At 49.1% G+C, this 26,816-nt stretch overlaps 1 protein-coding gene across 1 annotated transcript in view; it reads left to right on the forward strand.

Annotated features, from left to right (window-relative positions):
* Ksr2 (kinase suppressor of ras 2) overlaps positions 1–26,816 on the forward strand; it is a 359,063-nt gene that overhangs the window by 236,686 nt on the left and 95,561 nt on the right. The window contains exons 6-7 of the mRNA XM_059249748.1: positions 15,252–15,321; positions 18,367–18,450. Coding sequence (XP_059105731.1) covers positions 15,252–15,321; positions 18,367–18,450 — 154 coding nt within the window. The remainder of the gene's footprint in view (positions 1–15,251; positions 15,322–18,366; positions 18,451–26,816) is intronic.

Raw genomic sequence — 26,816 nt, forward strand, 5'->3', positions numbered from 1 at the left:
CACATCTTACTTCTCCTGGCAGCAGCTGGCAATGTCTCCTTCCTCTCCTTTCTCTTCCCACTGTCTCTCTTGGATTTTCCTGCCTGGCTCCATCCTGCCCTGCCATAGGCCAATGCAGCTTTATTCATTAACCAATCAGAGCAACACATATTCACAGCATACAGAAAGACATCCCACTGCAATATCCAGACCCAAAGAGCTCTGTCCCCTGGAGGGACATCCCTAGGAAGATCAAGTTGTGCCTCTTTTCATGGTTGTCCAATCCCCATTTAGAGATCTGTGTATTAGTTAGTTCTCTTGTTGCCGTGACCATAAGATCTGGTAGAAGTGAGGGAGAAAGGGCCTGCATTGGCTCACAGTTTCAGGGGGTCCAGCCTCTGGTCCTGCGGCCTCATGGACTTGGGCAGAACATCACAATGGTGGTGGCAGCATGATGGGGAGCTGGTCACATCATGGTTGACAGAAAGTCACCAGGGATAAGATACTCTGAAGGACCTTACCCTAGTCCTTTAGGTCAGTCTGACCTGCTGAAGTTTCCACAGCTTCCCCAAATTGGGCCCACTAGCTAGGAACCAAGCTGTGAGCCTGTGGAGGGCACTTCCTGTTCAACCCACCACAATCTGTCCATGTGTTGAATCAAAGATGAAGGTTCCTCTCTGGGCATTCAGGCAGAGAATTCTCAACACCCGCTCTGGCCATGTGGGGCTGGACAACTCTTCATGGCGGGCTGTTATGTTCATTTGTAAGATGTTGATCAATGCGCCCTGGTCTCTACCCATTCTTACCGCTCCCCTTGGAGTTGTGACAACCCCAAAATGTCTCTGTATATTGGGGACTGTCCCTGAGGGACACATTCAATAATGAGGAAAACCATAGGTACTGTTTCTACGTCCTCTTATCTGTTAGGGCGAGCACGCTTACTCTAACAGTCAGCTTCCCTTTTTTATCTCTGGGTTTTTGGGGACTGGGGCTCCACCTCACTGTGCTATTGATGCCTTTGGATGTTGAACACACCCTGTCGGAGCAGATCTCTAGCCCCAGGGACCTCACTTGTAGAGCCTGCCACAGCACGTCACCTCAACAGACATCCAAGCCGGCTCTCAGTGATGCTTAAGAAAGACACACTTTGGAATATAAACACCCTGACTTGACCTTGGACTGTGATCCATCAGTACGCCATCTCTACAGGAGCCACAAAATATAGATGGCGTGACACTTCTCAGGTCAAGGGAGGCATCGATTGCCTAAAGCTCAGACCCAGTGGTGCCTAGCCAAGGGTCCCTGATAGCTGGGTTCATCTGCACTGTCCCCATGGAGCCCAGTAAGGCAGTAAATTCCATGGAATGAGCCTGTGTGGGGAACATTGCCGCAGCCCTTTTGTCCCACGGACGATTAACTTCCACCAAACGTTAAGTCGAAGGTGGCTGCATAATTTAAAACGTCACATTTCCACTGGGGAGAATTTTCAGCTCAGACAACTCCAAATGGGTCTGATTTAAGTTCCATAAACTCAGTTCAAGGCAATAAATGTGTGAGTAATTGATGATGTAGCGTGTGGGGAACTCGGGCCCCATCCATCACTCCAAGAGAGCCAGGGCTGTGGACACGCTCCGAGGACAGGCTGATAGGAGGGGGATAGATGGCTGGAGACTCAGACAGCTCTGTCCTCCCCATAACTCAGGGATGCGTCCACCCAGTCATGGCCTCCCTCCCCAGTAGTCTCTTCCCGTGTCTTGTCACCTCCAGCCAGGGAGAGGGCTGCTCAGGAACGCTGGCAATAAGATACCTCCTACTGTGTGCTGGTTGTTTGTTTCATAGTCCAGTGTCCAGCACTGTGAGATCGTTTCCCTCTCCTTGTGTTTTTATAGAGAAAGAGGTCCAAAAAGGGGAAGACCTCAGATGACGGAGTCAGACAGCATGGAGCCAGCCTTTACGTTCTGCTCCACGCTGCAAGCCAACCCCATGCTGCCTCTGAGGACAAAGAGGGGCTCTGTGCTCTCTCTCGGTGGTGGGAGACTTCCGATCGTGTTTGAGTCTAAACACCCCATCTGACTTGCACATCCCTGCCTGGGCTTCGGGGTCTCCCTCTTTCTGCCACGCCCCAACCCATCACCTCTGTTACCGCCATTGCTGTTAGTTTGATTTCAGCGTGCGACCATTTATGATTGAAATGGATGGGGCCCCCGGGCCGGCTGCCTTTATCCCTTCATAGGTACATTTGAGATGATGGCCACCTGGGCTTTCTGTCTGTCAACTCTCGTTTTATCCTCATTTACGTCTGAGCCAGGCACAGCGAGCCAACCTCTTCCCATTTATCATCATCACTCGTCAGGTTGAGGGCACAGTTGGGAGGGGGCTTTGTGCCACCAGCCCGGCCCCGTGTTTCTCAGAGTCTTCAGGATGCCTCCCCCTACTCCTGCTTCTCTCCTGGGAGAATGCACAAGCGGGGGACCCCCGGCACTCAGTCCTGCTGTGGGTCTCTTCTCCTTCCAGAAGATCTAATCAGACAGTAGAGCGGAGCGTTCAGCCATGGAGCTGTGCCATCGTGTGTGTGTGTGTGTGTGTGTGTGTGTGTGTGTGTGTGTGTGTGTGTGTGTGTGTGTTCCGGTTCATGTCAGTGTCAGAATGTCGTTGTCCTCGGGGGGATCCCCAAATGTTAGTTTTCCTGTTTGTAAAATGAAACCGTCACAAGGTGGATCATTCATTCATTATTTCACAAATACCTGTGAAGATGCTACCCTGGGCCCATCATGGCCATACTTCTTTATTGAGGATATGAAGCAAGGGGAGTGATGCAGACTTGACTGTCAGAAGCCTTCACCAGGCAAACTAATGTAGACTCCTCAGGCGGGCAGCCCACAAATGGGTCAGCGTGTTAGAATTGCTAGTGTTAAGGTTTGAATCTGAAATGTCCCCCACCATGACAACACTATATAGGGACACTATGGAACCCTGAGAAAGTGAGGCCTTGGTGGGGGAAGTATGCCTATGGACCAGGATGTAGAGCTCTTGGCTACTGCTCCAATCCCACGCCTGCCTGCGTGCAGCCACAGTCCCTGCCATAACTGTGGACTAAGCCTCAGCAACTGTAAGCCAGCCCCAGTTAAATGTGTTCCTTTTCAGGAGTTGCCTTGGTCACGGTGTCTCTTCATAGCAATAGGAACCCTAAGTGAGACAATAAGTAAATGGGTGCAATTTTTAAAAAGTCTTAAAGCCAGATGGGGCCATGTACCTTTGAAATCCCAGCACTGGGGAGGCAGAGACGGGTGGATCTCTGGGGCTTGCTGGCCAACTAGTTTAACCCACTGGGTGAAATTAGAAGCCAATGAGAAGACCCTGTCTTAAGAAAAGAAAAAAAAAGAGGTGAATGACATCTGAGAAATGACAGCCAAGGTTGTCCTCAGGCCTCCAAGTGCATGTGCACGTGTGTGCAGGTTCGCTCTACAAGGTGTGCACACACACCTGTGCCATCATAAACACACACACACACACAGCTGCTTCAGGTCACAATGAGAATATAGGCCCATAGAATGCCAGGCAAAGGCTCAGATGGTAACAATGACAGCCTTCACTTAATTCTGTCACATACTTGGGGGAGGAGCTGCCTATTTTCCTAGCCACTGAAGTACCTACCCACTGTCCTGGAGGTCTTTGGGATAATGACCTTGGATTGTCCCACGTTCCAAGGTTACACAAACCATTGCCATCGGCCACTTGCCACTTAAGCAGGACCTTGCCCCCAGGGTCCTAGGTGAGTGGTCCCTCCCCCGCCCCCGAATTCCCTGCGGACAATCGATCTCTCATGAGTGCTTCCCCAAAACAGAACAGAGCAGGGCTGTCACCCTCAAGAGTGTTTCTAGATGTCTAGATGTTAATATTTGATTTCCATTTCTGTTGTGAGTGTGTCATCTGGGTCCACGGAATGAGTCTGACATCTCAGCGTGTCCCCTTCTTCTTTTCAAAGTATAAGCAGTAAAACCATGAGGAGAGAGAGTGGATGAAAGGCAGGTTTCCAGATGTGCTGTCTGTCTTCAGATCCCGGGGAAGACAGAGCTCCCTCTACACCCTTCCGTCCTTGGAGCGGCCCCTCGTGACCTCATGTTTCTTACCACCCCTGTGACTCCTGGCCACCACTGTCCCCCCAGCCTCTGCCACCTTCTGTCACCTCCCCATCTGACTGTTTACATCTTAGATTCTCCATCCATCATTCCCACAATGGAGTGATGCCTTCTCTGTCCACAGGTTTGATTTATGGAGAATTAAGCAGGGGGACAATTGGTGGTCAGGATTCAGAGGCCAGGTGGCAACAGTCGTTTTTAAAGGGAGAGGATATTGGAATAACTATGGTCACACCTTCCTGCAAGATCCCAAAGGCGTTTCTCAGTTGCTCCACCTTGTTTTTTCTTGTTTGTCATCTAAATTTTTTTTTAAAAATGTCATACATGAGTACCCTTTTTACATCATTCCACCCTCTACCCTGTCCAGTTTTCCATGTGTCCCCTCAAATTCACAATTCTTTAATTATCATTGTGTGTGTGTAGGCATGTATACAACCTACCAAGTCCATTTAGTGTTGCTCATATACACGTATGTTTAGGGGTGATCACTTGGTATGGGTAATCTGGGGGGCTCATCCCTGGAATAAAAACAATTTCCCCTCTCTCCACAGTCATTGACTTCCTATAGCTATTCATCTAGTGGGTGAAGCCTCGGGGGAGATTTCCCTCATCCACACTGGCATGTCATCTGGTGGTGTCACTGTGTAGATCTTGTTTAGGTGACCCCATTGTTAGAGTGACATGGGGGCAGCTGCCCTTTCATACCTAGAAGACACAATCTCCCAGCAGGTGTCTGGTCTTCTGGCTATTACGGTCTTTTTTCCCCCCTTCCATGATGTCCCCTAGGCTTTAGATGTAGGAGTTGGGTATAGATGTATCCGGTGAGGTTGGGCACCCCCTGGGAAGTTGTCTCTGCATTTTGTTTGTTTGTTTGGGTTTGTTTTTGTTTTTTAGAGACAGGGTTTCTCTGTGTAGTTTTGTGCCTTTCCTGGAACTCGCTCTGTAGACCAGGCTGGCCTCAAACTCACAGAGATCCACCTGCCTCTGCTTCCCGAATGCTGGGATTAAAGGCGTGTGCCACCACTGCCCCGATGTCTCTGCATTTTGACCAGTTGTGGGATTTCCGTAGGAGTCTCCATCTGCTGCAAAAGGAAGCTTCTTAGGTGTGGGGTAAGGGTTGGATTTATGTGTGAGTGTAAGAAGTACTTAGACTTCACTTAGCAATTATTTTGGCTTAGAAACGTGGCAGTAGAAAGCTCTCTCTAGGACCTATGACCTTAACCAGGTTGGAGGGGAGAGGTGGTACAGAACTCGGATAGAGACCCTCCCGTGATGTCTTCTTGCCGCTCCCTCTCCACTTTCCGCTTCTCCCCCCCCCCCCACGCCCGCCCTCCCTCCCCCATCTTCCACCTACCATTTTCTCAGTGGGCTCTCTCCCTCCCTCACTGGTCTTTCCAGGGTAGTTTTTCACACTCCCTGAAGGCATCTATCTCCTTCATCCCCTTTTTCCCATAGCCATCCTGCCCGCCTCCGCTGGCTCACATATCCTCAAGGTCTTTTCTCTCCTTTGATAAAGTAACAACTAGAAAAATCTCATTAATGAAGCCAGACAGCAGCGGGGAGAGTTAATGTCCCTGTTCCTCTGCTCTGTGAGTTGACATGATTTCAGCAGTGACCTGTCATCAGGGGCGGTGGTATTGTCTCAAGGAGGATTCTACCAGCAGACAGCAGGGGACAGGAAGAATGCAAGCCGAGCTGGGTAGGGTGGTGCAGGCCTGTAATCCCAGCACTCAGCAGGTGGAGGCAGGAGGATCGGTAGTTCAAGGCCATCGTCAGCTACATGAGACTCTGTCTCGGAAAAGGGGGTGGGGGGGGAGTAAAGAAAGAAAGGAGGAAAGATTGAGGGGGAGAAGAGGGAAAAATGGAGGGAGGCACAGGCTAGCATCTGCATTCAGGTGGTATATGTGTGTGCATGCTCATGTGTGTGCATGCTCATGTGTGTGCATGTACATATGTACTCCTGTGGAGGTCAGAGGCTGGTATTGTGTCTTCCTCAGTCAAACTTGGAGCTTGCCTACTTGGCTAGGCAGGCTGGCCAGTGAGCCTTGGGGATCCCCCTGTCTCTGCCTTCCAACCCCAGTGCTCCAGTGACAGGTGCATACTGCTGCACCCGGTTTTCTACATGGGTGCTGGGGATCTGAACTCAGGTCCTCAGGCTTGTGCAGAAAACACCTTACTAACTGAGCTGGGGCTAACGTTTTGGCTAAGATTCCTGTGAGCCTCCCTGTGCCCAGCCACTGCTCAGTTAAGCAAACAGAGGGCACCAAGGGCTCATATAGATTTTGGGGTTGGTCATTTGTCAGAGTTTCCACCAGCAAGTAGTAGAAATGGGTCTTGAATCAAGGTCTAGTGGCTCCAAGGTGGGGGTGGGGAGGGAAGATGTCTAATTAGCTAAGGAAATGAGTTTCTCCCGGGATCGATGAACTTTTTTCCCAAGAGTCCAGCCGACGAAGACGACGATGACTATTTTTGGCTTCATGAGTTATATTGTCTCCGTCATCGCCTCTCGAGTCTGTGGCAAGCGAGCAAGGCAAGCGAGCAGCCACAAACAACACGTCAGTGTCTGAGCGTGGCTATGTGCCAATCAAAGTGTATTTCCGGAACCCGACAACAGGCTTCATTAGACTCAAGGGTCAAGTGTACCGACCTCTGCCCTAAATCACAGTCGGCGTGGAGAGCTCTGCCGTGTTCCCACTGGCCTGTGGATTCTAGAGGAAGAATGATGATGTTCATGACCAGGCCAGTAGCAACAATGTGTCAGGCTTTGTGCCGAGCGACTTCTAATCACAACCACCTCCATCCCTCTAAGAGCCCCGTGAGGAGACGCTATGATTCCCTTTTTATGTCAGAGACCAAACTGAGAGTCAGGGAAGTAAGCGCGCCGAGGTCCCTCGGTTTATCAGTGACGGAGCTGATGTTGGTCACACATCTGCTTACTGGAAAATTCCCTGCTCTTCCCTCAAAGTTGCACTGGGTGAATTGATGCCTCGGTAGGGCTCTTCACTCAGAAATACCGGCTGTTTCTCTGTCTCCTTAGGAGTCTCATGTTCAAGGTCAGGTTTCCATCTTTTTTTTTTTTTTTCTTGCAAGACAGGGTTTCTCTGTGTAGCTTTGCACCTTTCCTGGAACTCACTCTGTAGCCCAGGCTGGCCTCGAACTCACAGAGATCTGCCTGGCTCTGCCTCCCGAGTGCTGGGATTAAAGGTGTGCGCCACCACCACCCGGCAGGTCTCCATCTTAAGCCACACACATGGAGCCATTGGTTTGACCTCAGCACCCCCATTTATGTGATGTTGGGGTTTGGGTATGCAATGTCCTCTACAAGCTTGTATGATTGGATGTTCCAGCCTCAGCTGGTGGAGCTGTTGTTTAGGAAAGTTGTACGGTCCTTAGGAGGCGTGGCTTACCTGGAGGAAGTGGGGGTTGACATGGATAGTCCAGTTCCACTTCCTTTCCAGACTCTGCCTCTTGGTCCTCCCGGATGTGAGCAATCCTCATCAGCTGACTGACGGCCCCACCCCGCTTGATGGGAACCAGCATCAGCTCTTCCTCCCCTGTGTTGCTGTGATCTGGTCACAACAATGAGACAATTAACTAATAAACCCCTGTCCCCGGATGGGTGGCATCACCGTTGCCCCTTGCTTGGCCTCAGTGCCACAGGGAATCCCAAGGAGCCCCACCTCAAATCCTTGTGAGCAGTTCCGTCCTAAGGGCCACCTGTATCTCATCCAAGTGTCCCTGTCAACCTCTCCTGCCACAGCTTTTCCTCACAATATCAAAGGTGGCCTCACTGGTGGCGTCTCCTGTAACTGTGACAAGCCACTGAGGGAAAGAAAGGCTTTCCTGGGGCTCCCGGTTGGAGGCTGTAGCCCATTGTGGTAGGGAAGGAGAGGAGAGTGAGGTGGCTGGTCACATGGCATCTGCAGTTCAGAAGTGCAGAGAGAGGAATGCTGGTCCTCAGCTCCATTTCCTCTGTGTCCCTTTTGATTGAATCTGGAACCACAGCCCCCCAGGGTGGCGCTTCCACCACGTTCAGGGTGGGTCTCCCTCCTTGGTTCAACCTCTTTGGAAGGACCAACATGGTATGCCCTCAGGGAAGCTTCCTAAGTGATTCCAAACCCAATCAGATAGACTGTGAGTCTTTTACAGTTATGATAGTGTGTGTGTGTGTGTGTGTGTGTGTGTGTGTGTGTGTGTGTGTGTGTGATTTCTTTCCTGCCTTGTAGGGATTAAACTCAGGTTCTCAGGCTTGGTGGCAAGCACCTTGGCCTGCTGAACCAACTCCCAGCTTTCCTTTATTGCAATTCAGTTTGAGGACTCGGGGTTGGTACACATGCCATGGCATGGAAGTAGCAGTCAGAAGAGAGCTTGGGGGAGTCTGGTCTTTCCTTCTTCCCTGTGGGTCCCAGGAATAGAGTTCAGGTGGTCAGGCTTGGGGCAGCAAGCGCTGTTCCCCACCAAGCCAAGCCATCAGCCTGTCAGTGACGTTCAGCCCTCGCTCCCACCTTCGGCACACTAGCCGGTGCTGTGTGGCCCCATATAAACTTGTCAGGAGACTTCGTGGTGGTGTTTGAAGCTTGGAAAGTGGGCTATATTTGTCTCAGGAGAAAGTTAGGTCTAAGTCGAAGAATAAACTCCACTCAGCCCCAAAGCATCACGGAGCCGTAACCTTTGGAGACAGCGCATAATTAAAGTGCTTTTAGATCTGATGTATATTATATTTGAATTGGATATTAAAGCTAATAGAGTTCTCGCCCGCTGTGTGAATGGTATGGGCAGCTTTAGTCAAACCTTGTGAGCACCCCAGATAAATCAGTGGGACTTGGGCTGGCACCTAGCCCGTGGCCTCAGAAGGAAAGTTTCATGGTTTAAGTTTTATGAGTTGCAGATGTCTTTAGGCTCAAAGAATTTTCTAGTCAATTTGAATGTGGCTAAGTTGTCACTGAATTAATCTCGTCCGTGAAGGGAAAGCTGAAGAATAGTTTGAAACTTCTATTTCATTTATGATTTTCCCAAATCGGCTCTCTGGCTCTTGACTGGCCTAGCTCAGATCTCACCTTCCCTGCCTGAAATGCAACCATGGGATTAGATGGAATCCTGAATTTAAATCACATAACCTGTACATAACCATACAGTTGGTGCTCAATAAATGCTGGCTGTTTGTATTAACGTGTTCAGGTCTTTATCTCCATGGAAATGGCGAGGGATTAGGAATGCCTCATCGCTACAGGGGCTTTAGAGACTTCCATGGACTCTAGGAAGGCACGGTGCTTAAAATGATTGCCACATTTACCTCAGAAGGGGACACGGTGATAGATGGTGAGCATGGCTGAAGATTTATAGGAACTGACTTCAGAAGTCCGCTCAGCTGTAGGACTCTGAACAAGTGGGCTGTGCTTTGTAACCTGTAGACACAGCTTCCCAGGGGTGTGCTTCTTTCCAGGGTGGGGGTGCTGCCTAGGGAGGCTATGGGTCTACCAGGAAAAAGTGGGTCAATAGGAGCAGTGCTGAAGGTCATAGCCCAGCTTCCATTTCTTTCCACTTCCTGGTCAACCACAAGACAGCTTTCCTGGCCACATGCTCTGCCATGATGGACTGAGACCCTCAGAAACTGGGAGGTGGATTCAAATCATTCCTCCCTGAATCTTCTGTCAGGGACTCTGCCACAGCTATGTCCAAGGAGTAGATACAGGCTGAGGGAGTCCTGTTGTCGTCTGGGACAGGCACTGTGATTAAGACTTTCCATTGACGCCAAGTTCAGCGGCCAAAGCTCTGTGCACATTTCTGTGTATAGCCTTTCAATTGTCCAGTGAAGCAGCTGTGAGGACATTGATGCTCAGGGGCTGTTCCTAGCCCAAGGACTCACCACAGGTCACATCTTAGATCTGCCTCAAATTGCCATCTCTAAAATGGAGACGGCATCAGCATCTTCCCTGACGTACCGAGAATTCCTTTTCTTTTTCCATTTGTGTTGAAGCTGATGTTGGGAGTCAGCCTTGGTCACTCTTTTTCCTCACGGAGGTGGGGTCTCTCAGTCCAACCCAGAGCTCACCAGCATGGCTATTCTCTGGCCAGCTTGCTCTGAGGCTATCCTGTTCTCTCCTCGGGATGCTGGGATTGCAGGCAGGATCAACTCCCCTTGGCCACCAGGGAGCTCATACACTTCCAATGCCAGGCACAGCCTGAAACTATTCCAGTGTTGGAGTCCAAGTTCCCATTGCCTTAAACCCCCAAAGTCTGGACTGTTTTGTTTTCCAAAAGGGCTCTCTCTGGTTCAGCCATTTGCTTTTTATTTCCCCCAGGAGATGCTTAAGCGTAGAAAACTTGGCTGTGTGGTTCGTTATATCCCAGATTCTTGAAGCCACACACCTGGCACAGGACTGGAGCTGTGAGGGCTTTTGTACCATTGCTCTAACAGATCATCACAAATCCAGTGGTTTAAAGACCACGTACAAGTATTCACCTTATAGCTCAGAGAGTCACAAGTCTGAAATGGGTGGAAGCACTCGATGGTGGAAGCAGGTGTGTAGAAGTAACTGTCTTATTCAATAAGAAACACAGAACCAATGCAAAGAAGAAAGCGAAGAGGTCAGAGCTAAGAGCTAAAAACCTTACCCTTCCTCTCGCAGTGGTCCTACCTCTCCGAAAGAGACCTACTTCCTGTGTGCCTATCTTTATAAAGACTTTCTGTTCTGCCTTCTCATTGGTTGTAAACTCAACCACATGACCGCCTCGTCACTGCCTGTCTGTATAGACCTCCAGGTTTTCTATGGTTGGTATTGAGATTAAAGGCGTGTGTCTCCAATGCTGGCTGTATCCTTGAACACATCTACCTAGCTCTGCCTACCAAGTGCTGGGATTAAAGGCATGCACCACCACTGCCCAGCTTCTGCGATGGCTTGCTATTAGCTCTGACCCCCGGAAAACTTTATTTATTAACATACAAATCACATTTCAGTACAAATAAAATATCACCATACAGGTGCATTATGAATTCAAGGCTAGCCTTGGCTACATAGCAAGTTTGAAGCCAGCCTAGGCTACCTGAGACCATCTCAAAAACTGGACCAAATCAAACAAAACAAAATGTTTATAAAACTTGGACACTTTATCAGTGTTGGCCCCATCTGTTCTTGAACTTCCAAGGTGGTCTCAAAGGTTGTGGCTCCTGGGTTGTACTCCTGTTCTGTTTGGGGGGGGGGTGTTTCTTAAAGGATTTCTACAGCCAGACCTTGGAACAAGGACGGTCTTCCTCCCAAGTCTCCCTCTTTCCATGTGCTGGCGATGGAACTATCTCGAAAGAGGCATCTATTTTTCTTCCCCTGAGATGAAGGCAGCCGTGCTGGGCAAGACTCTGCCTTGTTATCAGAAAATTAGGGTGGGAAAGAGGTTTCCACACAGCTACGGAGACATCTTAATAGACGCTTTGGTTGTTAAGCAGAAGTTCCTAGATCGGTTTAATTGCCGTAAATGTTATTTGCCTTCCCTGTTATGATAAGGCCTCGAGTCTCCGGTATCTTTCTTTTCCCCCTCCCTCTTCCCTTTCAACCATTTGCCTTTGCTCTGAGGCTCGCACTGGCAAGTTTAATGAAACCCAAACAAAGGAAGCAGAGAGAGGCCGTTGGAGTTCGAGTCTCACGCCCACAGACGAAGCCGAGCCTAGGGAGCGAAGCCTCCAGACTAATGAGGCTTTGCAGCTTAATGCAGTTGACAGGATGTACCCCTCCAGCCGAGCCTGGAACGGAAAAGCCAGCCCTGGAGCTTAATTGCTTCTGCCCTGGGCAAAGGGGACGGATGAGGACTAAGCAAGACACAGAGCTAATGGGAGATGCTCATAGCCCGAGATGACTCATTCTGTGCCCAAAGGAGCCTGGGGGCATCATCCAAGATGCTTAATTTGGGGGGGGTGGGCAGGCAGTTATAGAAACTTCCAGATCAGGAGTCCCAACCTTGGTGTAACTGATACTCGGGATGTTTTAAGTTGTTGCGTGTATAGGGAAAGTTCTCACCTATGTATTAGGGGATGCTAAATAGAGCCTCTGGATTCATCCCACTAGCTACCAGTAACAAACTCCCAAACACAGTATGATACCTTCAGAATGTCTTCAGAAATCTCCAAATATTTCACTGGAGCTGGGGATCTGAACTCAGGTCCTCATGCTCATACAGTAGGCACTTTACCCAAAGAGCCATCTCCCTAGTCCCTTTAGGGAGTACATTTACACATGCTTCTACTGGCCCCTGGCTGTGTGGCCTTGACCAGGTCAGTGCACCTCCTTGAGTTCCCTGGCCTTCCTTTGTACAAAGGGAATAGCTATGGCACAGGATGCAAGGAGGCATAGCTTCTAGCTATTAAGTACACACAGAAGATTTCTTGGCACATACTAAGTTTTCAATAAACTGTTTCTGTTATAAGAATCTTGGGTTCATCAAACTTGTGCTAAGAACATACTTAGCCCTAGGCACTATGCTCTGAGGTGAATTCAAAGGTGTAGATTTGGTTCTTGCTTTTGTAGAGGAGGTAAATGTATACAAGACATGTGAGGACTACCTCCTTCCTCACTCATGGCAGACATTAATAATCAATCTCAAGACTTGTAAGGACTACCTCCTTCCTCACCCATGGCAGACATTACTAATCAATCTCAAGACTTGTTAGGAGTACCTCCTTCCTCACTTATGGCTGATATTAGTAATCAATCTCACTGCTCTTCCTCTCAGTCCTTCTCAACTCAGTTCTAGTCAGGCATTGCTAATGGCCTTGACTGGGCTCTCATTCAGTACTTCCTGTTTTGTAGATTACTCACAGGAGACTGACCTTCCTTTCCTGTCCAGCCTTTCAGAGTTAATGAGTAATGTCTTTCTTCCCATGTCTGATGTCAGTCTGCAAGAGGTGTTGACATGGAAAAGTATTTTTAAAGAACATCATTTTTCTCTTTTTCTATCTCCCTCAGAAACTGAATGAAGTAGTAAAATGGGCTTTGTTAGTTAAACATTCTGCAGGCTGTGGGTTTTATGGCTCTATCACGCCACCTCCCCAGTTTTCTTCAGCATTTGGGGCTTGGAAAACCATCGGCTCTTGCCAAAAAAAGGGTCCCAGCTTTGCGAGGGCGGCATAGAGGTCTCGGAAAAACAGCTTTCAAATGACTGTGACCATCACTAGGAAGAAGAGAGAGCTGACTGGGGTGAAAGGCTCTCCGACGTGTTCTGACATGCCCAGCTCTCCCAACGAGAGCGACACTCCATAACAATGGCTGTGAAAAATGAGGCACACATCTGCAGCCCTGAAGTCCCCAGCAGGCACCATCCATCTGGCTGAGAAGTGGGCGCTGGCGTGGGGTTGGCCACTTGCCTCTCTCCCTGTCTGTCTGAGGCAGCACGAGTTCACTCAGCTGCTGTTTTATGTCTACTGCCTGCAAGGTCTTCCAGGAGGCTGGTGAGGGGGGCAGGCAGTGGAGGTGTACTGGGGCTTGTGCTCAAGGTCTCAGAGGACCTAGAACTCAGTCATTTGTGACTATGTGGTTTGCTCCTATTTGGCCTAAGGCATGGGGAAAAAATGAAAGAAAGAAAGAAAAGAAAAAGCAGGACCAGGTACCCAGTCTGAAGTCTGTGTGCTTTATTATTTCTTTCTCATTCTTATTTGTCCATCCGTCCATCCACCCACTCAGTGTTATCCATCCATACATGTAGCCATCCGCCTATCCATCTATCCTCCATCACAAACCTCCTTCATCCATCTACCTATTTACCTACCCATCCATTATCCATCCGGGAATCCTTCCTTCCTCCATCACGTTCACCTAGACATCCTTGCACTCACTTGCTCATTCTAGTATGGGTTGAGATTGCACACAGCTGGACATTCTGAAAGTCATTATCTGCAATATCTGAAGAGCTTTCTGTTCAGCTTTGTGTTTGTTGGTGTATTATTTTTTGTTTGTTTGTTTGTTTCCGAGACAGGGTTTCTTTGTGTAGTTTTGGAGCCTGTCCTGGATCTCACTCTGTAGACCAGGCTGGCCTCGAACTCACAGAGATCCGCCTGGCTCTGCCTCCCGAGTGCTGGGATTAAAGGCGTGCGCCATCACTGCCTGGCTGGTGTATTTGTTATATGCAACCTCAGGCCAGCCTCAAGCTCACCATCATCCTCCCGCTTCAACCTTACCTCTGCCACCAAGTGCTGGGATTACAAATATGTCCCACCATGCTGGGCTTAGAGCCTGCTCTTGAAATGAACATTCGAGCAACCAAAAAGGGGACCCAACACAAAATGTTAAGTGATCATGTGGCTGTAAGGTAGGTGTTGCAGGGAAGGCGTGTGTGGGTGTAGGAAGAGGTGTCTGGAATCGACTGCCTTACGACTGTGTGAGCAGGGACACAGGCTTGGGGTCCCTCATACCGGGATTCCCAGCCACTGTGCAGAGTATGAGATGTAGTGGCCTCGAGCAAGTGACACCGCCCGCCGCGCCCCCCCCCCCCAAGCCTTAGTTTTTCCCATGTGTTCAGCTGGGGGGCCGGCATGGGAGTCACTCAGCCCACACCTGGCATATGCTAAGAACCATGAAGCCAGCCGAGATCATGCTCGGTTGTGTTCTTTCCACGGTGCCCATCCTGCTTTTTCGCTCTCTCTCTTCTATCTTTAGATTACAGAATGTAACTTTTAATTAATTGATTGTGTATGTATGTGGGCGCATGTGTGGTCAGAAGCCAAGTTACAGGAGTTAGTTTTCTTCTTCTACCATGTGGGACCTGGGCATCGAACTCGGGTCTTTAAGTTAGGCAGCAAGATCCACTTCACCAGATCACACACGCAGCTTCTTTCTTCCTTTATTCTTTTTTTTTTCTTTCTGAGACAGAATATTACCCTGCAGCCCAGGATGACCTTGAACTCATCATCCTCCTGCCTCAGCCTGAACAGTGCAATGACAGGTGGGCTTCCCCTTACCTGACCTCAGTTGACATATTTGACGGCATCTGCTGCCTGCTCTGCCTGGGAAGCCTCCTGTGAGTGGAGCCCATGACCTAAACTGGAGCTCTGCCTGGCGTGAGGCCAGTGGATGGGGCTCCTTTTTATTTCCAGGGCCCAGGTAGAGCTGGCTCAGCCCTTGACCTTCCTGTCTGTTTTTGTCTCCACAGACACACTGTCGGTACCGCGGTGGTCACCACAGATCCCACGCAGAGACCTTGGCAACTCCATCAAGCACAGGTAAGGTAGGAGGTTGTGCCTGTGGGGGAGGGGGTGGGGAGAGGGGGTGCTGAAGCCTATGGGTGCCAGGAATGTGCCCATCCCCAGCTTCCACACCACCACGCCCTTTTGTCTTTTGTTGGATTGAGGTGTCTGCATCATAGCCTCGCCCTTATCAAATCCACACAGGACAGTTAAAAAGCAGAGGCCTTATGCTTAGACTGACCTGAGTTTCATTTTCCTCCTGCTAAAGCTTTGTAGCCGTGAGAAATTACTTAACCTCTCTGGACTCCATTTTTTTTTTAAATGCCATTTTTATTATCAAAAAAAAAAAAAAAGTCACACAGCGTACAATGAAATAAAGGAAGACCCTGGGATATCATAATCAAGACCTTTAAAGAAATAACATGAAATTGTACATCCATGAAACAAGTCTAGCAGGTTACAGAGTGTGGCATGAAAGTTAGATAGAGAAGAAACTTTTTTTTTTTTCCCTGTAGGGATAAGTTCATACATTCTACCTACAAATGAGACGATATATTAAGGGCTGTGCACACACCTCACTGTATCATAAAGAACTTCAGGCTCCATGTGGGGGCTCTTCACCCGGGAAACTCCTTTGGATGGCCAGCTAAACTCATCACTAGAGGTTACCCCAGAGCAGGGGGCCAGCAGGAGGCCTTCCCCAGGATCCTCCATGTCCTAGAATTTGTTTCCAACAACTTCTTGACTCTCCCAAATTCAGCTTTCTACATGTTGCCGCGATTTCCTCACAGACTCAGGGGGGAGGCGCAGAGTCAGACCAGGATGGGGGAACTCACTGATAGATGAGGAGACTGAGGCCCTGGCGGATGAGGGAGGGGACTGACCGCTAATTATAGCATAATTAGCTCGGCCCCTGTGATCTGAGATTCCCCCTGGTGAGTTTCTGTACCCAGGGGAGCCAGCTGGATGTCTTGTTTGTTCCTCCATGGAGCTATCCCTCCAACTTGCAGATTCCCAGTGTCTGCGCTATGGGACATGGGTCTGTGTCCCTGGGGAGCTGGCCAGTTAACAGAGGGACCTCAGCAGTCCCCAGAGGTCTATCAGCGGGCTGAGGGGAGAAACCCCAGGCACAGACACACACACAGCCTCAGCCTGGAGCAAGGCTGCACTCGTCCTGCAAGAGCTCATCATCAGTTCTTAAAGAAAAAAAAGAAAATGTCACAACTGGAAACTGGAAAGACCTTGATGGAAGCCGTGAGACGTAGTGACAGACATGTCCGTTGTCAGTGACTGGAGGCTGATCTATGGAGCGAAGAGGACTCAGATGAGGGCCTTTTAAAATGTTTATTGGTTCAGTTCCACCCCTGGGTTGGCCACAATCCCTGGTTCTGCTCATCCCTGGGTTCAGTTCCACCTCTGTATCAGACCCATCTCTGGCCCAGCCATCCCTCCAGTTTGGTCACACTTGTGGCTCAGCCACACCCCTGGGGTGGCTACACTTTTCCTTCAGTCTCACCTGCCTGGCTCTACCCTCTGGGCTTTCTTACCATTGCCCTGATGCCCCACCTTCTGATACTGATGTCCAGGGGAATGAAGCAGGCTGACCATATTGGGGCCCCATAGCTGGCTTCCTAGTGAGGTGAAGGCCCCTTGATGGGTGTTACTCTTCAGCCTCACCCTGCACCCCCCAACTCCCCACCCCAGGCTAGATGTCAGGAATGAGAGACCCCCAGCCTTGAAAAGAAACATGTGTTAACATCCCATTCCCTAGGTTGTCAGATCTAGTGGTACACACTAGCAGTCCCAGCACACAGGAGGGTAAGGCAGAGAGTTAAGAGTTCAAATAGCCTGGACATCATGATAAAATGCTGTCTCACAAAAAACACCCACCACCCGCAGCAGATCTCACTCTGTCATTGGGATTATCGCAGCAAGAGCCAGGCAACAGGACAAAGCCAGGCAACCCAGGGGACAGGCCAAAGCTGAAGGGGGAAACATCTACCAGTGGACCCTCACACCTGCCCCCTGATTCCTGCCTTGCTGCCTGGTGGGTCTTTTGCCATCCCCTTCCCTGAGCTGCCCCAGCTTGCAGAATAGACCCGATAAGCCCTGCTAAGACCCAGAGGGGCTTAACTAAGCCCAAGTCCAAAGCTGGAGAGGGAGCATCAGCAAGCCAGCATCTCCGTGGTGAATATTGCTGTTTGCTTAGCTGCGGCTGCTCCAGGCTGAAGCTAACTCGCTGTGTTTGAAGGGCTGACCCAGATCCCAAAAGAGGGGATAGCAGTGGAGGGGAGCCACCTTCCCCCTCAGAGTTCTCCATCTCTGAGTTACATAACCTCCAAGTTTCCCCTTTGACACTCGGAGGAGGCAGTGGAGATTATAACCACTGCCGACGGTGGCACAAATTGAAAATTAAAATTAACTGTGACCCGGGAACCTTCAATACTTTTGCCGGATCCAGCCGCTCCTCTGCCTCCTATCTCAAGGCGCAAAGCACGGCCCAGCACAGGAGGGGTGATCGGAGAGTTAATCTGATGCCTTCCAACTGGCCTTGGTGCCCGTGATGTGTGGGGACTTCCACACTGTCTTTGCAGCAGGTGACGGTGACTGGGGGAAGAGGAACTTACGGTGTCTGAAGAGGCAGGCTTTCATTTGTCAGGGGCAGCTCTCCTCTGCTACTGAATTTGGAGGTCCACTGCTCGCTTATAGAATTGAACTTGCAGACCACCTACAGTGTTTGTCGAGTGAATAAATGACCATAATGAGCACTCAAGGTAATGACTGACACAGACCAATTCATTGAGCGTTTCATATGTGCCAGGTGTTAGGGCACCTTCAGCATATAACTCCCAAGGTCAATGTCAAGATTACTTCCACTTTATGGGCAAGGATACTGAGGCTTCCTGGTTTAAGCAAACTTAATTGAACTTAATTATCACCTGTTTTGGAACAAGCAGGGCCAAAATCCAGGGTTTATAGGCTTCCCGTCATCCCCTCTTGCGGGATCTAGGGGTACATCCTCCTGGAGATGGGCCCATGGCCACTGCCTCACCTTGAACATTTCCCATTTCTTTCTTACAGGTTTTCCACCAAGTACTGGATGTCTCAGACATGCACTGTCTGCGGGAAAGGGATGCTTTTTGGCCTCAAGTGTAAAAACTGCAAGTGAGTGATTTCCCTTTAAGGGACTTTTTACAATACCAGATATCAGGCAGCACTGGGATAGGCTTTGGCACTCTCCAGGGAGTTGTGAGTTCTTGACCCCAAGGAGAGACATTTGCTTTGTGTTTCAGAAAGGGTCCCAGGTGAAGCTGTGTGTTTGGGTAGGGTATCAAGGAGAATGGTTCTTAGTAAAGCCAGAGCTGAGAAGAGACAGTAGGAAGGCTAACATAACACCATGTGCTGGGGCCGGTGGGGTCTCCCCTGCTCAGAGCCTCTACTGTGGTTTTGAATGTGAAGTGTTTCACAGTCTCATGTTATCGGATGCTTGGTCCCCAGCTAATGTTTCGGATCCTTTTGAACATGGGGTGGGGGTCTGGCTGGCAGACATTGGGTTATAGGAATAGGGGTTAACTGTTCTAGGCCAGCTACCCTTCTGCCTCAACTCTGCTTCCTCACTGCTGCTATGATATGACCTCATGCTCCCACCACCAGGCTTTCCCACCGTGGTGGACTGTGTCCCCTGATTTCTAGTTTCTCCGAGTATTCTGTCACATAAAAAGTAACTAATACAGTGTGAGAGGTTAGTGTCAGCAAACTTTTCTTCTAGTTGTCCTGTAACAAATACTTTAGGCTCCATGGTCCTCGGGAGCCTTCATGTTTCCCTTGCAGCTGCTCAAAACTGATTCATGTATTTTGAGAGTAGCCACAGACAGTTCAGAAAGAGTTATGGCCATGGATTCGGTCCAATAAAACTTTATTTATAAAAACAGTGGATAGCCTGGCTCCAGTCCTGTGGTTTACTGATAGCTTTGGTAATTTGCAAAGTTCTTCTTCTTCTCTTCTTTCTCATCATGCACTGTCTCCGAAAGGGTGTCATGACTTCCCCATTTTATGTCTGTAAAAATTGTGACTCGACTTGGAAAAGTCCCAGCTAAGAAGTAGGAGGAAGGATTTGAACTCAGGTCCCTTAACTCCTGCTCCATTTCTTTCTATGGCTTCATGTTGGATGTTAATTCTGGTCAAGAGGTGGGACCACCCAGACCTCCACTCCTTACCCCTTCCTTATAGACATTCTCTGTCATTCTGAGGCAAGGAGGCAAGAGAAAGCATTGGCACCAGCCATGGGCTCTGGAGGCACATTAAACCAGGTTCAAATCCTGTTCCTGCCACTTAGTAACTGTGTAAACAACATGGGCACATCACCTCACATATTTGTCCTCACATAAGTGTGTGTGTACACACATGCACACACACACATGTATTAACTACCTACTCAGGTCCAGCAATTACCAAACAGAAACATTTGACTATGGGAAAGATAGGGGTGGACATGTGGCCTCACCTGAGTAAGTCCGCCACACTGAGCTCCCTGCTAGCCTGGGCTATGGGGAGAGTTAATTATTTCCAGCCCCTGGGGATCCGTTAGCTCCATGGTCTAAGGGTTATTGGGACAGTAATTGCTGTATATTAGCATTTGGAACTGCTGTCCTCTGTGGTTCTGGGCTCTCAGGTGACCCCCCAGCTTTCTGACTCTGAGATGTGTATGGGCAGGTGCTTAGGTCTGGTTCAGAGGCTTCCCGATCTCCCTAGTACAGTTGCTGCCTTGGAGACATCTTGGCTGTATCAAGTCATGCTGTGTTCTGTGGGGGGGAAATGGCTTTCACATCCTTACACCTGCTGCGTGGAGGCTTTGAAGTCAAGTAATTAGGTGACAGGGACACAGCCAGGAGTCAGCAAGGCTGAACACTCCTCAAGCCTTTTCAATTTTCAGCACTAGAGGTGGGACCCAGAGGCGGCCTTCCTCCCTGTCTTCTGTTCAAGGAGTAATGAGCAAAGGCTGAGACCCTGCCAAGGGTGGGGAGAGGGTGCTGGGGACAGGCCAGCCGTGCGGAGCTGAGGCTCTGGAAGCCACCAGCACTAAGTCTGGGTCCCATTTCTGCTTGAAGTCTTTAGAGGCCTGCAATGTTGGTCTTCTCCTCTGAAGAGCAGACATGATGTTGGCGCCCATCACTGGACTGCACAAAGGAGTCACTGAAATGCCCTCGCCTCACACTGTCATGGGGACCATTTCCCCTACACCACCTGCCTGTCACATCACCTTATGCAAAGTAGCTCCTGGCACATGGAAGGGCGGGGTCAGGATTCATGACTTCACCAATGCGCTCAGCCCTTTGACTCTAACAGTGGCTGCTGCAGCTGGCATGGTGTCCGGGTGTGCTTTTGTTCCAACCACATACCTCTGTCAGCTACGATGGGAACAGGAGCCAGCTCCACGATGTATTTGTACACACACACTGAAGTTAACAGTTGAAACCCACACTTATCCCACGGATAAAACCCCTCGGGGAGCCTCACTTAAAGTGAGGGGGTAGGCGTTTATTTGCATGTGTTTTCAAGGACTGACAAAAATGTGGACGCATTGGATGGGCTCCTAGGAGGGTTGGTGAGGGGTAGGAACAGATAATATGCAGGCACCATGGTCGCAGAGTTAGGGGCAAGACTCACTGTGGAGAAAAGAGTCTGAGTGGAACCGAAGGACAGGAACAAAGAACAGTGTGGCAAGTGACCTTTCAGAGAGGTGACCCTGAGAATGAGGAGGTTGGAAGTCACTGCTTTTTTTTGTGTGTGTGTGTGGGGGGGCATTGAGACAGGGTTTCTCTGTGTTGTTTTGATGCCTGTCCTGGATCTCACTCTGTAGACCAGGCTGCCCTCGAACTCACAGAGATTGGCCTGCCTCTGCCTCCTAAGTGCTGCGATTAAAGGTGTGTGCCACCACCACACGGCTGGAGGTCACTTCTTAAGGAAGTGGGCAAGGCTATTTCACCAGTCATTCACCTAATATTTACCAGTTGGATAATTAATATCACAGGGTAAGAAGTCATTATCTGTAGTGCTTGGGACCAAAAGTATTTTTTATGTTTGAAAGGCATTCTGAGTTTAGAATATCTGCATCATGCAAACATTTGCATATGTGATGAGGTGTCTTGGAGATGGGGCCCAAGTTTAAACTAGGCCCCAAACCTAAACTTCAATTGTGCAGCGCTTTTGGAAACTCATATTTCAGCTCTAAGGTTAGGTGTTGGATGCTCCATCTGTGGCCCTGGGGGTGCTCAGAAAGTTTCAAATCAGAGGCCATTTTGTATTTCAGACTTTGGAACCAAGGATGTTTAATTTTAAAACATTAATACTTTGTACTGAAGGGTTTTCCAGGCGCCAGAAGCAACAATAAGAAGATAAAATGGACAAAGTCCCTGGACTGGTGGAATTTACCTGTGGGTGGGGGGTGGGTAGATGGTGCATGAAGTGAACTTGGCTAAAAAGATGGTGGAATGGGATGCTGTTGGCCACTGTAAAGAGCAGAGCAGACATGGCACCGTGCATGCCCGGGGACTTGTCATCCCGGTACTCAGGAGGCAGAGGCAGGAGGGGCTGGGGTTGGGGAGCAGCCTGGGCTGTAGAGTGAGACGCTGTTGAAAGAAAGAGACAAAGAAAGAGGAAGGGAGAGAGAAGAGAGGAAGGAAGGAGGGAGGGAAGGAAGGAGGGAGGGAGGGAAGGAAGGAGGGAGGGGAGGAGGGAGGGAAGGAAGGAAAGAAAGAAGGAAGGAAGGAAGGAAGGAAGGAAGGAAGGGGGTGAGTAGGGAAATAGGAAGGGCTCTGGGAATTTCAAGCTTTTCTCTCATCTGGGTCTTGTGTATCATCATCTGTTCAGAAATGCATACAGCATGTGTGTATGTAAGACATATGGAGAGGACACATGATCAGAAGCCTAGGCTGCAGGGCAGACGTGTCTGTGACTCCTGATGCTGCCGCAAGCTGGTCATGTGATCACTTCTGTGCCTCTATTTCTTTTTCCCTAAAATGGGTTTATAATGTCTGCCGCATTAGACAGTTACTGTTGATTGACAACTTGGCAGGATCAGGAATCTCTAGGAACCACACCTCTGGGCATGTCTGTGAGGGAGTTTCTAGGTTAGATCAATTGAGGTGGAAATAGCCACCCTACCTGTTGGATGCACCATCTGGGGTCCTGGATGGAATAAAAAGGAGAAAGCAAGCTGAGCATCAGCGTTCATCTCTTTCTGCTTCCTGACTGTGGGGGCCACGTGACCAGCTGCCTCACGCCCCTGCTACCATGTCTTCCCGAGCATGACGTAATGTACCCTCAAAATGTGAGCCGCAGTAAGCCCTTCTCTCCTGAAGTTGCTTGTGAGAGAAGTCACTACTAAAACTGTTAAAAAGAAAAAAATCAACAAGGTAATTGCCCTCTGGAGTTCTCACCTTACCTGGCCCATTATGAGTGCTATTTAATAAAAGCTAACACCATTACTGGCTTGACAAATGAATTTTGGGATATCCCTCCACCCAGGAAGCCAGAAACTTCTCCTTCCTGCCCAACCCCTCTCCCCGCCTCCACAGCTCTCCTCTTAAGTGCCCACTTCCTCCGGAATTATCATCAGCTGTCTTGTTGGGAGTCTGAATAGATTAATGAGCTAATAGGAAATTAAGGCTCCGAAAGCAATTTCCAGTTATCTAAATCGAGGCGTTTTCATCTAATCGGTTCAGGAGTGTGGAAGGGAGCTGTGTGCAGAGTGGTTGTATGTCAGCACTCTCCCCGAATTGTTTCACACGTGTGGATGCAGCTGCCAGGGCTTGCTCCCGCACGGGGATGCTGATGGGTTTCCCGGTGTCGTCTGTGTCCCACCCGCCTCACCTGCCACGGGGGTCTGGAGCTCTGAGGTCTCATTTATTGGAAACTGCTCTAGTCTGTCTTCCCTGCCCCCTTTCAAAAAGCCACTGTGTAGCTCAGACCAGCTAAGAACTCAGCTATGTAGCCCAGGCTGGCCCCAAACTTATGATCATCCTCCTGCCTCAGGCTCCTCAGTGGTAGGGTTACAGATGTGTGCCACCACACTTGGCTTCATTTGATTTCATATAGGCAAACTGTAATTTACACAAGTGTGTTTGGAGTCACTTTTGTGGTAGAAAAAGAGAATTGAAGCTGAGATGCATTTTTCTTTCTGTCTGACCTACTACAGTGTGATAAAGATAGGAACATTTGGGTTTGGAGAGATGGCTCAGTGGTTAAGAGTGCTTGCTGCGCTTTCAGAGGACTTTCAAGTCTTAACATCCTCATCAGGCTGCTCACAACTCCCTATAACTCCAGCTCCAGGAGATCTGATGCCCTCTTGTGGCCTCTGAGGGACCTGCACTCATGTACACACACACACACACACACACACACACACACACACACACACACACACACACAGAGTCATGCACATGTAGACACACAAGTAATTTTTATAAAGAAGGAGACATTATCCCAAGCCCCCAAGCCACCATAGAGACGTAACATTTAAACAAACCCTGTTTGTTTTAACTGCCGCAACCTCTCTTCCACACCATGCTTTAACCTGAGTTAGGTCACCCAGCCCTCAACTGTGTGGTGATTCTGTGTGACCCCCACCCCTAGATGTGACAATAGAAAAAGTCTGTACATGTTGTCACATAGGGGAGACATCATTGCCACTGGTTTAGAGAAACAGGTTTGCGTAATAAATCATCCACTCCCAACCAAAGGGATTGCAGCCTGCTCTGTCCACCTTTGGCATGTCAGTTGCCAATCATTTGCCCAGCACAACCATGAACCCATTACCAAACCTTCACCCTCTGGGATAAGTGATAAGATTCCCACCTTAAGATTTAAGATGAATTATGGGATTTTTCAACCCCATAATTTGCAGAGTGATTATAGTTGCAATTGCCCTGTTTAGCCTGGACTTTCCCTGTTTTAGCCAAAGTCCCAAATGCTGGAACAAGCTCCTTTGGTCAGCCCTAAGTTAAGACACCTTGTCACAGAGGCAGGTTGGTACTAGCCAAAGCACTGACGTGTTCCAGTTGAGGTCATTGCCAGCTTCCGTAGGCGTGAAACCCCTGATCAATTCTCTAAGAAGAGAAGCAGCAGCCTCATGGGGCACTTGCCTTACTCAAGTGTCCTGCCTTTTTCGGGATCTTTGAGTGCCCGTGCTCTCTGAGTCCCTTGCCTGCCTGTGGCTGCACTTGCTGACTCTGCATTCTTTCCACACCCGCACTCACTCATTTGCACTTAGATGGGGCTCCTGGCCCTTTTCCAGTTTTGCTCCATTACAGGATCTGTTCACTGCACTTTCAATTCCCCCCTTGCCCTGTGCAGTCTCCATACCTGTGCTCTTGCATCTCCGTTTACAAGATGGCTGTAGCCACAGGTGATAGGGAAATGCAAAGGGAAGCCAGCCTAGTTGATGCAGGAGCTGATTGATCCACCCTTACCAAACTGGGGACCCATGGGTGCAGCTTCTGCAGCTGCTGTGGAGTTCCTGGAGGCCCGGGAGGCTGCCCAGCAGGCAGGATGTTGGCAGGATATAATTATGAGCATGCGTTTTGGAGATCACCCTCTTGAAGCCTGAACTCGCTTTTCCACAAATAGAAACACTTCATTTCTTGCAAAAAACCATCCTGGGAATTAATTATCTTTTATGTGTAATAGTTTTTTATTATTATAGGGAAAAAGTTTAATTCTATTATAGCTATTGGTAAGAAAGAGATTCACAGAATTCTAGAAACTGATGTGGGAACTTGGTAAGGTCATGGTAATAACAATTGTGATGATAATATTGTCAATGGGGAGATGGTTATGATGATGAGGGTGATGGTGATGATGATGATGGTGAGGATGTTGATGGTGGTGATGGCGATGGTGAGGATGATGGTGAGGATGATGATGATGGTGAGAATGTTGATGATGATGGTGGTGATGGTGAAGTTGATGGTGATGGTGGTAATGGTGAGGATGATGGTGATGGTGATGATGTGATGGTGAGGATGATGATGATGATGGTGGTGGTGGTGGTGATGATGATGCTTATGGTGCTGATAATGATGATTGCTGTGGGATGGATGGTCTTTCTGTGTGCTGTGATTATGTGTTGCTACTATTGGTTAACAAGGAAACTGTTTTGGCCTATGGCAAGGCAGGATAAGAGCCAGGTGGGAAATCCAAGAGAGATACAGGGAGAAGAGGGCGGAGTCAGAGAGACACGATCCAGCTGCCTAATGAGGAACAAGATGCCAGCAGACTGGTAACACCACCACGTGATAAACATAGAGATGAATAGAAATGAGTTAATTTAAGATGAAAGAGCTAGCTAGCAAGATCCTGAGCCATAGACAAACAGTTTATAATTAATATTAAGCCTCTGAATGATTATGTTATAAGTTGCTGCGGGCCGGACGGGACACAGGAAAACTTGTGGCTACAGATGATAATTATGGTGATGGTTATGGTGATGGTGAAGATGGTGATGATGCTGATGGTGAGGATGATACTAGGCCCCACCACATCGTAGGCATTTTGCTAAACACTTTAGAATCATGGTTCCATTTCATCCATGTAACAAACTTGGGAGGAAGATGGGGACTTCCATCACCCCCATGTTTCAGATGAAGAAACTGAGGCCTCAGAAGTCTCTCATGGCAGGCATATCTGTCCCTTAAACACAGATCCCCTTAATTCAGCTTAATCATTTTGTGGGGCTAAGGGCTGGCCACACAGCAAGATGGCAGCAGCTGCTGCCTCCTGCTCTCCTTCCCTTTGACCTATGCAGAGTGTGAGAAGCTGGACTCAGCCCTAACCCTGGACCCATGCTTTTCCCTCTGCCTCTCTGGCCTGCCACACTCTCCCCTTGAGCCGTCCTTCCTTCCTGGAAGCAGAAGATGCCCGATGGGCCTTTGGGTTGTGATGGGTAACACTGGTGCTAGGGAGCCAGAGTGTCCGGGGTTACTTTTTTTTGTCTTTCTGGGAACAGGCTTGACAGTGTCAGGGTCAAAAGTTAAGCTCAGGTTAGGCCAAGGTGTCGAAGTTCTGAGAACATAAGTGTTGTTTTTCTTCATAACTGTGGCTGCCTTTTAAGCAACAACTGTCCTAATCAGAGAGTGCAACTCAGCTGGTACCAGCAGTGTTTGGCCGCAAGGGCTGCAGCCTGAGGGGATTCTGTTCCCTCAGGCACCAACTCTTCCAAAGCTACTAAGGGAACTTATCTAAATTTCTATCCCTCTAAAGAACTCAGGAGTCAAAGGTTGAGGTAGAATTCTGCTCACTCAGAGAGGCTGAATAGCAAGTAGCTAACCTTCTCCCTTTGCTGAAGTCCTCTAAAAAACCAGCATCCTTCTCTCAGTCCCTACTTAAAAAAGCCTTGCTACACGTGGTTCCTCCTTACCACTTCCTGTCAGCTACTTGCTGACTCAGCCTCCTGCTCACAGGTTAATTTTATTTAATCAAACACATCTTTGCATTGTTAACAAAAGCAGTAGGAAAAAATGAAACACACTTTA

This window comes from Peromyscus eremicus, chromosome 23 (assembly GCF_949786415.1).
Source record: "Peromyscus eremicus chromosome 23, PerEre_H2_v1, whole genome shotgun sequence".
NCBI classification, from domain to species: Eukaryota; Metazoa; Chordata; class Mammalia; order Rodentia; family Cricetidae; genus Peromyscus; species Peromyscus eremicus.